This window comes from Heteronotia binoei, chromosome 1 (assembly GCF_032191835.1).
Source record: "Heteronotia binoei isolate CCM8104 ecotype False Entrance Well chromosome 1, APGP_CSIRO_Hbin_v1, whole genome shotgun sequence".
Classification (NCBI taxonomy): Eukaryota; Metazoa; Chordata; class Lepidosauria; order Squamata; family Gekkonidae; genus Heteronotia; species Heteronotia binoei.
The window spans coordinates 181,523,600-181,540,004 of record NC_083223.1 but is presented as its reverse complement, the minus strand read 5'-3'; the positions used below and the strand labels follow the sequence as shown (position 1 = coordinate 181,540,004).

The following is a 16,405-nucleotide window of genomic DNA, read 5'->3' as shown; positions in this document are numbered from 1 at the left end:
ATCATGCAGCAAGAAAAACTAGCTTAACTACCTAACACATTTCCATGACCTCCATCAGTTGGCACAAACCTTAAGTTCAAGAGTCAAAGGCCATAGCTTATGAGTTCTCTGCATTGCTGTCTATTGCAATATGAACATATCATAGTCCAGGCCTTCAGAATCCAAGCTAGCCTCCTTTCTCCAGGCTCATAGCTCAACTATAGTTTTTTGGCCAAGCTGCATTAGGTGATGACAACACCCAATCAGGACATGTTCTTGCTGGAACCCTCTAGAAAGTTAACTCATCAATCTGGATTTCCCCTATCCCTGTCCTGTGGGCCACAGGTCTTTATGAGAACTTAGTTACCACATTTCCAGCTCTGGCTTTGAAGATGATAAAGGCTTTGTAGGCAGAGACACAATTAGCAATCCCTGCAAGATGGAATGAACCCATTACTATTCATTACTGTTCTGAGGCTTGCTCAGATTACTCTGTTAGGTACAGACAGTGATAAAAGGCCTCCAAGTCACAACAGAATTGACTGTTTCATCCTGTCTTCTTCCTTTGCAACATCTCTCCCATCTTCTGACTGGGATATAAGAACTCAAGGATCTTCCATTCCTGCTTGTATCTGATGAAGGCAGCTTTGACTCTCAAAAGCTTATACCCCAAAGATGTACAGTTTGAGTTCATGTTATTGTGTTGATGAGGTGTATCCTGGAATGCCAAAGATGCTGTTGAGGAGATCTTTCAGGAAACACACTAATTCTTCAGCTTTTCATTTGACTGTTGACTTGTGCTGCCCAATGGAGATTCACCATATCTGTGAGGGCCTTTTGTTACTAGGTGAGGCAAAATTTATGAAACAGCCAGAACATTCATGAAGAGAGAGATAATTGTGGTACGTGGATTGGCTCTGGGAGAATAAAGCACCCTCAGACAATGCAGAAGTTGGTCATCCCTATTTAAAACATAAGTTCCATATTTCTGAGTGCCTGAGCTCTTACTCTTTTTACCTAGTTCTGGAGAGCAGACAATTATTCCCATGTACAATGTCTGCAGGTTAATGGTTCGCGTTGTGCACTTTGTATAAACTAAGACTCACTTTGAAAGATCAGAGGCATGTAAATGCTCCAAATGAATTTTTAAGGGATACCCACTTAGTTTTTGAATTTAAATGTCAAAATCTAAAAAATCTTGGATCAGATAAAGAAAAAGGTGTAGGAAAAAACAATGCTACTGTACATTCTCAGAGCTGTTCAGTGGGTAGCCTAAGTAAAATTAGCATTGTGGGCAATAATTCCATACCATTAGCAACACATACATAATTCTGATGCACAGAGAATTTCCTAACACTAAGTGATTTAATGCTAGGCATCATATGTGAGCATAACCTTGATACCACTACTTTTGCACAAATACTGCAAACCAGGAATTCATGAAAAAAATGACACTAGGAAATTCTACTTTCCTTAACACTTTTACATCTTAGGGCTTCTCTTCACATTACTTCTGAAAGACATGGGCATAATTGTAGAACACATGCATGCCTGAATAATGATGAAATGTCAAAACCATAATACATGTTACCATATAATACAAAATGTCAAAGCTGTAATATAAATATCTGTTTAGGAGAGGATCTTCAGTCATGGAAACTGAGACTGAACTTATGTCTTTCAAAAGTAATGCAAGAAATAGTCCTTACTGTGCCCATCAAGTTGGAATATGAAGAAATATATCAAACTCCTGTTCACACATTAAAATTTTTGAATCCCTTGGGCCATTATATCAATAGCACATTTGAGAATCAAGTGTGTAAAACTTGTTAAACAAATCATTTGATCAGTTTTTACAATCCTGGAAGAATTTAGCATGAACATCTTGCAAATTATAATGCATAATGGAATTACAGGAACTACAGGAAAACAAATAAAATTTTATGACTGATTATATTCTGCAACAGATTATATGATCTTTGAAACAGAAAATAATAAACAACTTGCTATTTACTTAAGGGTAAAGTGATTCAGTGTAAAGTAACACTTAAAATGGAACAGGTTATTAGGTAAGATTGAAATTCCATCATTAAACATAAAAAGCTACCTGACAAATAACATATTTGTAATCTGTTTGATTAAAGTTCACCATGTAAAAGGCAAGACCAAAATGTGCTTCAGAAACAAAGTCAGATTATTTGAGAAAGCTTGTTTATAATATTGTCATGTGAATATTATATTTCTTGCTATAAGTTTTACTTTTTCAAAAGGCTTTCTTAAATGTTTGGATTTGTATAAATATTGGACATTTCCCATAATATGTACATTGTTATTTGAAGCATATATTGTGTAACTTCAAAAAATTGAATAATTTCATCTTAAGAACATAAGAGAAGCCATGTTGGATCAGGCCAATGTCCCATCCAGTCCAACACTCTGTGTTTCACAGTGGCCCAATATATACACACACACACACTGTGGCTAATAGCCAATGATGAACCTCTGCTCCATATTTTTATCTAAACCCCTCTTGAAGCTGGCTATGCTTGTAGCTGCCGCCGCCACCTGTGGCAGTGAATTCATGTTAATCACCCTTTGGGTGAAGAAGTACTTCCTTTTCTCCGTTTTAACCCGACTGCTCAGCAATTTCATCGAATGCCCCTGAGTTCTTGTATTGTGAGAAAGGGAGAAAAGTACCTCTTTCTCTACTTTCTGCATCCCATGCATAATCATGTCATCCCGCAGTCGACGTTTCTCCAAGCTAAAGAGCCCCAAGCGTTTTAACTTTTCTTCATAGGGAAGGTGTTCCAACCCTTTAATCATTCTAGTTGCTCTTTTCTGCACTTTTTCCAACGCTATAATATCCTTTTTGAGGTGCGGTGACCAGAATTGCACACAGTATTCCAAATGAGACCACACCATTGATTTATACAGGGGCATTATGATACTGGCTGATTTGTTTTCAATTCCCTTCCTAATAATTCCCAGCATGGTGTTGGCCTTTTTTATTGCAATCGCACACTGTCTTGACATTTTCAGTGAGTTATCTACCATGACCCCAAGATCTCTCTCTTGGTCAGTCTCTGCCAGTTCACACCCCATCAACTTGTATTTGTAGCTGGGCTCTTTGGCCCCAATGTGCATTACTTTGCACTTGGCAACATTGAACCTCATCTGCCACGTTGACGCCCACTCCTCCAGCCTCAACAGATCCCTTTGGAGTGCCTCACAATCCTCTCTGGTTCTCACCACCCTGAACAATTTAGTGTCATCTGCAAACATGGCCACTTCACTGCTTACTCACAACTCCAAATCATTTATGAACAAGTTAAAGAGCATGGCACCCAGTACTGAGCCCTGCAGCACCCTACTGCTTACTGTCCTCCACTGCGAAGACTGCCCATTTATACTCACTGCTTCCTATTTATTAGCCAGTTTTTGATCCACAAGAGGATCTGTCCTTTTACTTCATGACTCTCGAGCTTACTAAGGAGCCTTTGATGAGGGAAGATCTTCCCTTACAGAACCCATGTTGAGTCTTCCTCAATAACTTGTGTTCATCAATGTGCCTACTCATTCTGTCCTTGATAATGCTTGATAATGCTTTCTACCAACTTTCCCAGTATTGAAGTCAGATTGACTGGCCTGTAATTTCCCAGATCTCCTTTGGAACCCCTTTTAAAGATGGGGGTGACATTTGCTAACTTCCAGTCCTCAGGAACGGAGGCAGATTTCAATGAAAGATTACATATTTTTGTCAGGAGATCCACAAGTTCAACTTTGAGTTTTTTCAGAACTCTTGGATGTATGCCATGCAGACCTGGTGACTTATTAGTTTTTAATTTGTCTATCAGTTGTAGGACCTCCTCTCTTGTCACCTCAATCTGACTCAGGTCTTTCAACACCCCTTCCAAAATAAGTGGTTCTGGAGCAGGCAAACACTTCTCATCTTCCACAATGAAGACGGAGGCAAAAAATGCATTCAGCTTCTTAGCCATTTCCCTATCCTCCTTCAGTAATCCTTTTACCCCTTGGTCATCCAAGGGCCCCACTGCCTCTCTGGCTGGTTTCCTGCTTCTAATATACTTGAAGAAATTTTTATTGTTGGTCTTTATAATAATAATAAATTTATTTTTGTATCCCGCCCTCCCCCGCCGAAGGCAGGCTCAGGGCGGCTAACACGACACGGTATATACCATGATAGTAAAATACGATATTACAACAACAGTTAGCAATTAAAACAGATAAAATTACATTCATAAGTTAAGTTAAAATTAAATAGACAGTTAAACCATTGTGAATTATACATTTCAGTTTTTTGCAGTATGCTCCTCATAGTCCCTTTTTTCCTGCCTGATCACAGTCTTGCATTTGATTTACCTGTGTTCCCTTTTATTAATCTCACTTGGACTAGCTTTTCACCGCTTAAAGGAGTCCTTCTTACCTTTTACAGTTTCCATTTCTTTGTTTGTTAACCATGCAGGCCTTTTCTTATACCTGTTTGTGCCTTTCCTAACTTGTGGTATATATTTTATCTGAGCTTCTAGGATTGTAGCTTTAAATAGCCTCCAAGCTTCCCCAAGGGTTTTGATTGTATTTACCTTTCCTTTCAGTTTCCTCTTCACATGCCTCCTCATCTCAGTGAATTTACCCTTTTTAAAGTTAAACGTGGTTGTGCTGGTCTTTTGGGGCAACTCTCTATTTATACAAATGGTGAAATCAATAATGTTATGGTCACTGCTCCCAAGCGGTGCGATCACTTTTACATCTCTCACCAAGTCTTGGGCATTACTTAGGACCAAATCCAGGATAGCCCCACCCCTGGTAGGTTCTGAGACCATCTGCTCCATAGCACAGTCATTGAGAGCATCTAGAAACTCAATCTCTTTCTCTCGACCAGAACACATATTGACCCAATCAATATGTGGGTGGTTAAAATCACCTATTATGACACAGTTTTTACGTTTAGCCACTATCTTTAATCCTTCCATCTTATTACAATCATCCTCTATCTTTTGATTTGGTGGGCGATAACAAACTCCCATAGTTAAATTTCCTTTTGAGCCCTCTATTTCAACCCAAAGTATTTCTGGAAGGGAATCTAATTCTCTGACCTCAGTCTTACTGGACTGTATACCCTCTCTGACATACAGAGCCACCCCACCTCCAACCCTTCCCTCCCTATCCTTCTGATATATCCAGGAATCACTGTGTCCCACTGATTTTCCTCATTCCACCAAGTTTCTGAAATTCCCACAATGTCTATGTTTTCTCCCAACACTAAACAGTCCAACTCACCAATTTTACTTCAAACACTTCTAGCATTTGTATACAAACATTTATAATTTCCCTGAATTACTCTCTGAAATTGTTACAGAATTAGACTCACTCACGTTATATCTGCATTTGGATGAAGACCAAAGACTTCTGGACTATCCATGGCAGGAAGAGTCGAAATATATTCATGATACTGATCCAGAGTTTTACACACTGGAATTTTGTATGCAGTATAAAAACAGAATGTGTTCTCAAACATCTTTTCACTGAACCAGACCTGTACAAAGTAAGGACAAAGTAATAACACTTTTGCTAATAATCTCCAGATTACTTAAAGCTGGTAAAGTGTCAAGGAGCTCGATTCTTGAGAGGGGGATGTTCATGCAGATGATGGTAGGAAGCTGCCATAACTTGTGGAAAGAGAACAAGCCTTTTCTACAATGTTTAACAACATAACAAAAATCAATAATCCTTTCCTCATCATTCAAGGAGCTGAAAGCTTACTACTTAGACAAGAAAAGGGTCATATTGACCAAATGCAACCTACACATAAGCTAAAGCTTGTATTTATTGATTTTAGGAAATAGTTAAACCTGTAAATAAAACAGAGAGTGAGAGAGCTTATTTCAGAAATGATCTGCTTCTTGCTTTGCATGTAATGAAGTGTATCAGTTGGATCTTGCCATAAGATAGCTGAAGAGTAGGTTTATTTAATGTTTCTTTGTGCAGCATTTTGCACCAAACTAAAATAAAACAAACTAAAAACAAAATATCAGCACTGATTGTCAATTGATGTTGCTGTGTACAAAGAAAACAAAACAAGAAGACAAGACTTTGATGCAGTCATTGTAGTCCAGTTTGTAAGCAACATATTATTTGATTGAAGAAAGTCATTATTGGGGGTTGGGGATTGCCGACTACTTCATAATGTGTTTTGTGCAAGTGGGAATGCAAGGCTGGATACAGTCAAGTTGACTTAGCACAAGAACTACTTGTGACTTTTTTTGTTCCTGCTTGCAAAAAATCTCTTGTGTGAGCAGAAATGCTCCATGAGATCCAATTTTGACAGAATTCTGAAGATTAATCCAACTGAAATTTTATCATTTTCCATCTGAAATGTGTTTTCTTACTTAAAAAAAAATAGTTCTGTCAAATTTTCTTACTCTTGCAAAGCAATTAAGAAGACGCTTATCATAGTCATCTGTGACCCTGCCTCCATACTGCACCTCTCCAATCATGTATCGGACTGTACTCCAAGATATGCCCTAGTGGAGGAAAAATGGTAAATTAAAAATTATCAGGGACTGTCAGAAACATGTCTACTCAGAATCCTACTGAGGCCTATGGAATAGATCTTACTCTCAAGGAAAGGATTCCACTGCCTTATATTTATGCAGAGATGCCCATGCTCTGTTTGAGCAATCATTTGTGGATCTCATTATACTATGGCCCCAGAGATGTAAATGGTAAACAAGAGATATAACCAGGTTAAACTAAGAAATGTTGTTCTAATAAATTCCTCAAATTGGAAGGTAAAAAACAATGAATGCCATGTTGTGATTTAGAGAAATGGAACCAAGATTGTGAAAATCAATTGTTAATAGCTTTTCATCATCCTAGGCAACTGAAAATGAATAATGAAGGCATAATTTGTCATATGTCTTTGGGCCAAAAATGAATTGCAGAATTTTTGTCGTTATTATTATAAACTATTAATTGTTTATGAGTCAAGTGCAATGTATCCAAAATTGAACATGTTGGCATACATACATACAAACTACTGTTTCCTTCTTCTATAAAGAATGGCTATTGGCGCAATCCCTTACCTTGTGAGGGTGCAGCTATAACACAAGAAAGGTTCCTGACATAGGATTCAATGCAGTTCTTTTTTCCCCTTCCCAGCTTCCACTGTGCTGTATATCTATGACGTCATGTGCATATTACAGAGTGAGGACTGTTATTTTCAACATGAGGACCATGTAAGCTTCCGATATGTACATCTAACCATCCCTCTTCACCTCAAGTCCTGGCTTGCTAGCAGCTCATGCTATGAGTAATTTTGAGTGCAAGATCTGTGGAAAAGAGGGACAGCAGAGTGCGCATATGGAAGCTACACCAGGCTTCCTGCTGAAAGTAATGCACTGCACATCCAGTCAAGATCCAGAGAGGGAGGGAAAGGGAATAAGTATCTCCATTGAATTCTATGCTGATTCTCTCCTATACCCAAGGGTCATTTTGTAGAAAAACAGGTGGTGGAGCTCATTAGCATATGCCACCACCACCATCCAGCCAAAAGCAACCTGACACAAGAAAGGAGAGCCCCAGGCAAGCAAGGCCTGCTTGGGCTGGCTAGAGATCCAGCCAGCCCAAGCAGGCCTCGCTCACCTTGGACTCTCCTTGGCCCCACCCTGCAGTCAAAAGGCCAGCAAGCCACCCAACCACCCAAAATCACATAAGAAGTGGAGAAAGGGTGGTGCAGGCTTCTTCGGGGGTTAATGAGGGCTGTTGGGGGTGTGGCAAAGCTCCTGGTGGCTGGCTGCCCGCTCTCCTAATCCAGGGACTGTTATGCAGCTGCACCTACTATTCAGGACAAGGTAGGTGGGGAGAGGGAACCCTCAGAAAGGTTCAGGAGCTGCACTCCTGTGAGCTCCTGCTGAATTCAAGGCCTGCCTATACCTATAGCTGCACCACTAGGGAGTGGGTCATTCTCTATGGTCGTTTTCGCACTCATCTTAATCAGCAGCGACGACCATCTTCACCGTGCAGGATCTGCGCGGATTTCGCACTAATTGCCGCGGAGCACCCAGAAGAGCCGGAAAGTCCCGGCGCTTTTGCGGCGCAAACGGAAACTGGGTTTTGGCGGTTTCCGTTTGCGCCGCAAAAGTGCCCGGACTTTCCGGCTCTTCTGGGTGCTCCGCGGCAATTAGTGCGAAATCCGCGCAGATCCTGCGTGGTGAAGAGGGTCGTCGCTGCTGATTAAGGTGAGTGCGAAAACGACCTATATCTTAAACTTCACATAATTGTGCCTGGGATAATCTAAATGCACAATTGATTAATGATGGTTAATGTTGGAAATCAAACAGCTAGCTGACAGGCAGAAACTGTTTAACTGAATTATTTCTTTACTAGATATACGCTTCAAATGTTAGAAATGAATTAACCATCATTGTAATGCACTTAGGGAACAATACAGAATAGAGTTACTAACTTTCTTAATGTCACATTCATCCAAGTGATTCTGTATAAACTGAACGCTTGCTGTGAAGTCTGCTGAATTGAATTCATACGGAATATTCCAGCCCAAAGGACCAAATTTGCGCCTTTCCTTCAAAAAGATAATGCAAAACAAGTGGTATGATTTTCTTCATGTATTTGTTTATTAAAGTATGTTTTACCTAATTGTGGTATATTGTTGAGCACTTTCTATTTCAAATATTTCTGATTAAAACTTAGGGTTGCCAACTCTAGTTTGGGAAATTCCTGGAGATCTGAGGAGGGGAAGGGAGAGTTTGAGAAGAAGTGGGACCTCAGCAGGCTATCATGCCATACAACCCACCCTCCAAAGCAGTCATTTTCCCTAGGGGGGCTGCTGTCTGTTGTCTGCAGATCAGCTGTAATTCCAAGAGATCTCCAGGCTTCACCTGGAAGGTGATAACCCTAATTGTCAATCCAAATACTTTATACATTTGCCAGTGCCACTGATGGAAGAGGGACAAGTGTTTCTTGGCATGAATTAATTATATACAGCTCTGTGGCTGTACCCTGTGAAGCTCTAACAGAACTGGAAGTAAATGGAAGGATCCCAGGGTAAGGGCTAGGAGACACCATATCTTGAGAACAAGAAATAGTATGGTGTGGCCATTCAAAATCCCATTCAGACACCAGCAACTGTACTGGTTTGTACTCTGACTTTGATGTACTGGTGATCCATAGTGAAATACTGAGTCCATGGATTAGTTGATCATGAGCAAAAAACTGATGTTAAAGCAAAAAGTGCATCTGAGTTACAGCAAAAGCTTGAGACCTCTCCTTTAGAGCAACAACTGGCATTTTTACTATTTTTAATGCTAAATCATGTGTTAACTGGAACATAAAGGCAATACTACTAGGAGAAACATTATTGCATACCAACAAATTTAATGGGAAACAATCTGTATGTCCTCCTTTTCTAGGGTCTGTTCATTAGTTTTCTTTTATGTTCCTCAGTATACCTTCAGTTAAAAAGGAATGTATTATGACTGGTCATGTTTAATGTGTAGTGGCAAGGCATGAGCTAATAACATCCCTCTCCTCCACTGCACACACCAGTTCTGAGTACAGCTAATAAATGGCAACATTTCCTCTAATAAAACTACCTCTATGTAAAATGTTGAGTGTCTGTACACTTTGTAACAACATCTGACATTTAACACTCAACTATTTATTTAGAAATGGTATATGCTTCCTCTCCAAAGGCTTGATGCATTTGTCCAAAGCTATACTATCTACTTAATGCACAGAAAAATCCAAACAGGAATGCCTTCTGCACAGTGTTTCACAGGATAGCAAACTTCCTTCCAAAACCAATATCTCAACAGCTAAGTTGGCTCTGGAGAGGAAGCATATACCATTTCTAAATAAATAAAATTCTAAATAAACAGTACATCTGAAAATAAGGCAACCGTCATTGTAATTATTGTCTTACTTATTCGTAGAGTGTAGGCTACGTGAAGGGACATTCATTTTAACTGGTAACATCCACTGAGAACGGAGATGCAGGGAAGCTATATTATTTTCTTTTATAATTTTCTAGTTTACAACATCTGCCCAAACTATATGCAAGATCTATAATTGGATTTCTGCCCTCAGAACATGGCTTCCCCATTCCTCCTTCCTATAACAAGTTGCAACCTAAAAGTTGTTTCTGGGGATTGGGGGACCCCTACAGAAAACAGTGGGATGTGGTATGGGGGGGGGATCTATGGTTGAGGTGTAAACTGTAGAAATTAGGACCTACTCCATTAAATGAGCAGAAATGCCCAGGGCTGGCTCGCCCACCAGGCAAACTAGGTGGTTGCCTAGGGCACTGGGAGGAGGGTGCACCAAATTGGGCTCCACCCTGGTGCCCATGACAACTGCCTAGTTTGCTTGCCTGCCTGCCTCCCCCCCACCGCCACCCACCCCCTCCCTTCCTTTGTGTTCGCCTGCGTCTGCTCTGCTCGCCCCCCCCCCCGGCATGATCAGAGGAGCACACCAAGGCTGGACCCTACCAGCTTTGATGCAGCCGGCATGGCATCTAATCTTTTGAAGCACACATGGGAGAAGGCTTTGCTCCCCCTCACTTCTGGTTCCAGGAAGGAGGGGGGAGAAGCATTCTCCTGCACACATTTCAAAGGATTAGATGGCACACTGCCTACATCAAAGCTGGTAGGGCCCAGCCTCAGCACAGCACGCTCTGATGGGGGAGCACGCTCTGATGGGGGAGCATGGTGCTGCATTGCAGCACTGTGGAGGAACGGGGCAGCAGTGGGGGGGGGCGGGCAGGGAGCCTGCCTGGGGCACCACGCACCTTAGAGCCGGCACTGGAAATGCCTCTAATGCATACAAAAAGCCCTTTGGATCAAACTTTATGTAAGCATAGTGCAAGACAAAAACTATTATTTTGCCAGTATTATTTTTTTTACCGTTTGAAAAATTGCTATGGTTTCTCAACAATAAGAAGGGAAAAATAAAACAAAAAACTGATCAGCAGTTCCTGCTAAGCTGCATTAGGGGGTGCTGACACACAAAATTTTAACAGGCAGTTCAAGTATTTCTGCTTCAGCCCACAAGTCATTTTCCTGTCTATTGGATACAATGGAGGATGTGGGCACCTCCTTCTGGGGCTCAAAGAATTGGACCCTTTGACCCCATCTTTTTGAAACTTGGGAAAATATGGTGCCTCTACCTATGCTGCAAATGTGGTGCCTCTACCTCAAAAACAGTCCCCCTGAGCCCCAGATACCCCCAGGTTGATTCTCCATTATAACCTATGGGGCCAATTGACTATAATGGTCTCCATAGGCTACAACTATAATGGTCCCCATAGACTACAACAGAACCAGAAAAAGTGATAATATTTTTTGCACACCCCTATGATGCTTTTCAGTGTGATTTGCAAGCTTCCTTGAGTCACAGAGGAAACTGGAATGTAAATATTTGAATAAATAAGTAGTTTGGACAGGTTGAATGGTGGGCATTCCCTCTGGCCACCTTTTTTCCATTGGAAATTCTACTGGACACATACCTACAGCATGGACAAATGCAATTATAGTCCTGATTTTTAAGACGGGCAATCACTCAAACCCCTCAAACTTCAGGCCCATTAGTCTTTTATCTATTATTGTCAAATTATATGCTAAATTACTACAAATCAAATGTAATAACTGGTTAACAACCCAGAAAATTATTGGTCCACAGCAAATAGGTTTTAGGCAGGGGAAATTGACCCTTGACCATTGTTTAGTCTTTTCCCATTTAGTTAATAAGTACACAGACTGCAGAAGATCTAAGTTATACGTGACATTCCTGGACCTTAAAGGGGCTTTCGACTCTATATCCAGAAAACTACTATGGGAAAAAATGGCTGACACATCCCTGGATAAAAGAAGAAGAAGAAGAAGAAGAAGAAGAAGAAGAATTGCAGATTTATACCCCGCCCTTCTCTCTGAATCAGAGACTCAGAGCGGCTTACAATCTCCTTTATCTTCTCCCCCCACAACAATCACCCTGTGAGGTGGGTGGGGCTGAGAGGGCTCTCACAGCAGCTGCCCTTTCAAGGACAACCTCTCCCAGAGCTATGGCTGACCCAAGGCCATTCCAGCAGCTGCAAGTGGAGGAGTGGGGAATCAAACCTGGTTCTCCCAGATAAGAGTCCACTCACTTAACCACTACACCAAACTGGCTCTCCAAGAGTAAAAGGTTACTCTTCTTAATTATTATTATTTATTTATTTTGTGGACTTATATTCTGCCCTTTCCTGTGAATGGGCTTAGGGCGGATTATAACATAAAACAAATAACAATTAAAACCTATAATTAAAACTAAACATAATATATTAAAACCAAGAAGCAATAAAATACATTTACCAGATTATATATGACCACCTCATGCCAGATTAGGTATTCTGCTTTGGGCAGGTTGATAACATTTAAGCAACCTCCTGTTTGTTAGATCAGGCAGGGTGCTATACTTGACCTGTAACGCTGGTTGTCATATTTCACTAAAAAACCCCCAACCAAGTAGACTGCAAGAGTCTCCCCCCCCCCAAGTGCTGGTATGTTTTCTAAGGCTCAGCATAGGGCAATGGTCCAAGGCCAGATTTACCAATACAGTGGATTGGGATGGGTTAGACCTTTTCTCTGGAGCCCAGGTCTGACAATATAGTAGGAAAGGCTGGGTAGACCTGTTCTCCAAAGGGCAGGTAGACCTGTTTTCTGGTGGACAGGTCTTCCAATATAATGGAAAGAGGTGGGCAAAATTTGACTTGATTCTGTTTTCTCTTATAATGTTTAAATTATTCTTAAAATACAGTTTTAATATAACTTAAAATAATTTATTCTGAGATTTTTGTAAGGTTATAGAAGTAACTTAAAAAAAACTAATTTAAGTGATAGTCAAATGTAGACTTGCTCACAACTTTAATGCTACTAGCTTTTTTTACTCACGGGGTAGAATTTCTGCTCAAAACACTCTGGTGCTTAGAGAGAACATTGATCAGCACTGCTAGCAGCAGTCATAGCAAAAGGCTACTACTAATCTTGTAAAACCAAATATATGAATTTTTGAAACACAACTTATCTTCAGTGTAATCCCTGGAAATACAAAGCTTGAGTACCACAGTATAAGTAACCAAGGTTATTCTTCATATATCTCAGTGGACATATTCTATTTTACATACAGTGAAATGCACAATATATCTGTACTACCTGAACAGTGGAGTGCAGGAAAGCTACAGTATAAAGAAGGGGCTTCCACATAGGCATATTGCTGATATCAAGCAAATCTTGGTTAATACTAGAAAATGTCCTTTTCAGACCTGCACGGACACCCTGTGGTGGTTCATTTGTGAATTTTATTGAAGTCTGTCATATAAAGAAAATACATTTATTAGATTTGACTCTAAAAGAAGCATGCCTAAAATGCATGCTGTTTCTAAAGACAAAGTTCATTGCCTCTCTTTATATGAAATGCTATTATATCAATTATCAGAGGTCAGTATATTTGTTCTGATATGCAGTGTTTAATTTTCTGAGCATGCAACTGAACATCATCATCGATGCCATGATTTCATAAGAAGATACACATTTATTTAAACATATGCCCAGCATTTTCTCATAGGGTATGTTTGGAAAAAAATAAATTCTTCGCCCCCATCATCTCAGTTTTGCTACCCCAAGCCAAAGGAAGTTATGAATGAAAAATATCTTTCAGACCTATATGGCAGTTCTGAAGCAGCACTCAGCCACCCTGTATCCAACAATAATTGATTAAACAATGTGCCTTTCTACTTACTCTTGTTTAAGACTAACATGACCAACATCTAGCTGCTGATCGTTTTAAACTGGAATGCAGGGGATTGAACCTGGGAACCTCTGCATGCCAAGTAGAGCCTCTTCCATTGAGCCACAACTACTCCCTTCTAATGTATGTGTATCCCCTTTCCCAACATCAAAACTCTTCCTTAATGTTCTGACCTGGATAGGCCAGGTAAGCCCAATCTCACCAGATCTCATAAACTAAGCAGGGTCAGCCTTAGCTAGTATTTGGATGGGAGACCTCCAAGGAATACCAGGGTTGTGACACAAAGACAAGTGATGGCAAGCTGCCTCTGAATGTTCCTTGCCTTCAAGCCCCACTAGGGGCCACCAGAAGTTAGCTTAACTTGATGGCAACTCTCCTCTTCCTTAATGCTCCATTCCAGGATTTAGTCTGCATCTGGATACACTAGAGCTCAACCTTGAAATCCCATTTCAGATGTAAGCCTGATCCTTAGATTTGTGATGTCTCTTAGCACATGCCTTTCCCTAATCCCCAAATTGCACAGCTTGATCCTACACACTTAGAATTAAGAAGCATTGCAAAACAGCACCTCTTTCTTGGGAGATATTAATTCCATGCTCCCTATGTATCTAAAGTGACACTGCCCAGCTGAATTCACCCCAACAAACCTAACACCAAGTACACCATTCCAAGACAGCAATTTCTTGACCTGCTATCCAAAAGTTGATACTGATCAGCTGCTACTGATCAAGAATCAAGGGAGTTATGGGGCAGATCAAAATCAAGCGGAGAAAACAGGAAGCTTAGCAGAAGAATCTTGCTATAGGAAGTCTGTTTTCCTCTGAAATAGCTATATATCCCCTCTCATTCAGAAGACAAACCATACTTTATTGTTTCTCAAATGATGAAAGCATTCAGAGATTTTTCAGTTGCTTCCATTTCAGTGCAGGCAGTATTTTTACTTCTATGTTATCCCATTTAGTTTATCTAAAATCCCGTGAAAATACTAGATCTAACCTGCAGCAAAGTAATTGGAAACTTATCGTGTGGTTCAGTGGTTATCCAAACGCGGAAGCTTTCATCAGGAATATCGGCGGTCAGCAATGTTTCCAAAAGCTCTTCCATGAACTCTAGACCGAGATGGCAGTTCTGAAGCAGCACCCAGCCACCCTGTATCCAACAATAATTAATTAAGCAACATATATACCTTCCAGGAAAGTGCAATTTAATGACCACAGATGTATATGAAAATTCCATTTGGAGCAGGATACACTAATTTAATGAACTAGTCCTCTCTTATACCTTCTTAACTCTTTTTAATTGGTCAGGAATAAATATGGATATGCATAGAAATACAACAGCAAGTCTTCTTCCACTGAGTAAGTAAAGTAGTACTGCCATCTAGTGGTTGTTACAAAAATGATAGAAGGGCAGTTTCAACAATTTTTAATTCCCTGAAATAATGCATAATTTCTAAAGAAACCATCAGAAAATGTTGTTGCTCAAGAGTTAGCAAATGTATCTTCTCTTTTATATCTGCATGTTGAAGGATGAAATGTAGAAAGCAGTTATGCTGTGAAGCAAAATTGTATTATCCTTTTCATCTTATAAACTTCACTTGGAAATAAGTTGGACTGACTATAATAAGTGAACCTTACTTTCTCTTTCAAACACCAATGCTTGGGGTAGCAGTTATAGGTGTTTATAAGATCTATTAAAATCATGAGACTTTCAAATGGATGTCTTTGTTGTCATGATTTTAGTATGAAAGTTACAGCTATTCTTCAATAAGACCAGAGCTTTTTTTTTTAGCAGGAATGCACAGGAACGCAGTTCCGGTAGACTTCGTGTCAGGTGGTGTGGCCTAATATGCAAATGAGTTCCTGCTGGGTCTTTTATACAAAAAAAGCCCTGTGTGAAACAATGGTGACATCAGGGGATATGGCCTAATATGCAAATACGTTCCTGCTGGGCTTTTTCTACAAAAAAAAAAAAGCCCCAAATAAGATGCTTGAGAGAGAGTTATCATTTAAAGATATGATTGCCAGCTTCAAGGTCAGACCTGGAGATCTCCCAGGATTGCAACTCATCTCCACATCACAGAGATCAGTTTCCCCAAAGAAACCCCGTGGCTGCTTTGGAGGGTGGATTCTATGGCATTACGCACGTCTTAGTTTTCCCTCCTCCTCAAACCCTCCTCTCCCCAGTCACCACACCCAGTCTCCAGGAATTACACAGCCTGGAGTGGGCCACCCAAACTAGTTATAATGTTATACATCTTTAATTTGTTTAAATTCAGAACATTTTCATGTGGCCTTGAACCATGAAGAAAGGCTGGGTACAAATATTTTAGTAAATCCATAAATAATGCAAAACCAGTAAATAGGGAAAACATCTGAAACTACAAGGATAAGAATGACAAATCATTTTTAAAAATTTCTCCAAGATCGTACACATACCTGTACCATTGACATCTGTATTAGTTTGCGTGCATGAACTTCTTGCCCCTGACCCATAGAGATAGCTCTGTTTTCTGTAATAAATGAAATTATGTAATGTTAATAAGAACAGGAGCATCAGCTTCCTCAGTTGCAAGTAAATTTTTAAAAGGATGGAGATTTTTCTTTGT

At 40.2% G+C, this 16,405-nt stretch overlaps 1 protein-coding gene across 1 annotated transcript in view; it reads right to left on the bottom strand.

Moving 5' to 3' along the window:
* DNAH8 (dynein axonemal heavy chain 8) overlaps nt 1-16,405 on the bottom strand; it is a 329,757-nt gene that overhangs the window by 9,915 nt on the left and 303,437 nt on the right. The window contains exons 81-86 of the mRNA XM_060243601.1: nt 16,236-16,309; nt 14,794-14,946; nt 13,203-13,358; nt 8,465-8,581; nt 6,420-6,521; nt 5,373-5,533 (exon numbers count right to left, since the gene is read on the bottom strand). Coding sequence (XP_060099584.1) covers nt 5,373-5,533; nt 6,420-6,521; nt 8,465-8,581; nt 13,203-13,358; nt 14,794-14,946; nt 16,236-16,309 — 763 coding nt within the window. The remainder of the gene's footprint in view (nt 1-5,372; nt 5,534-6,419; nt 6,522-8,464; nt 8,582-13,202; nt 13,359-14,793; nt 14,947-16,235; nt 16,310-16,405) is intronic.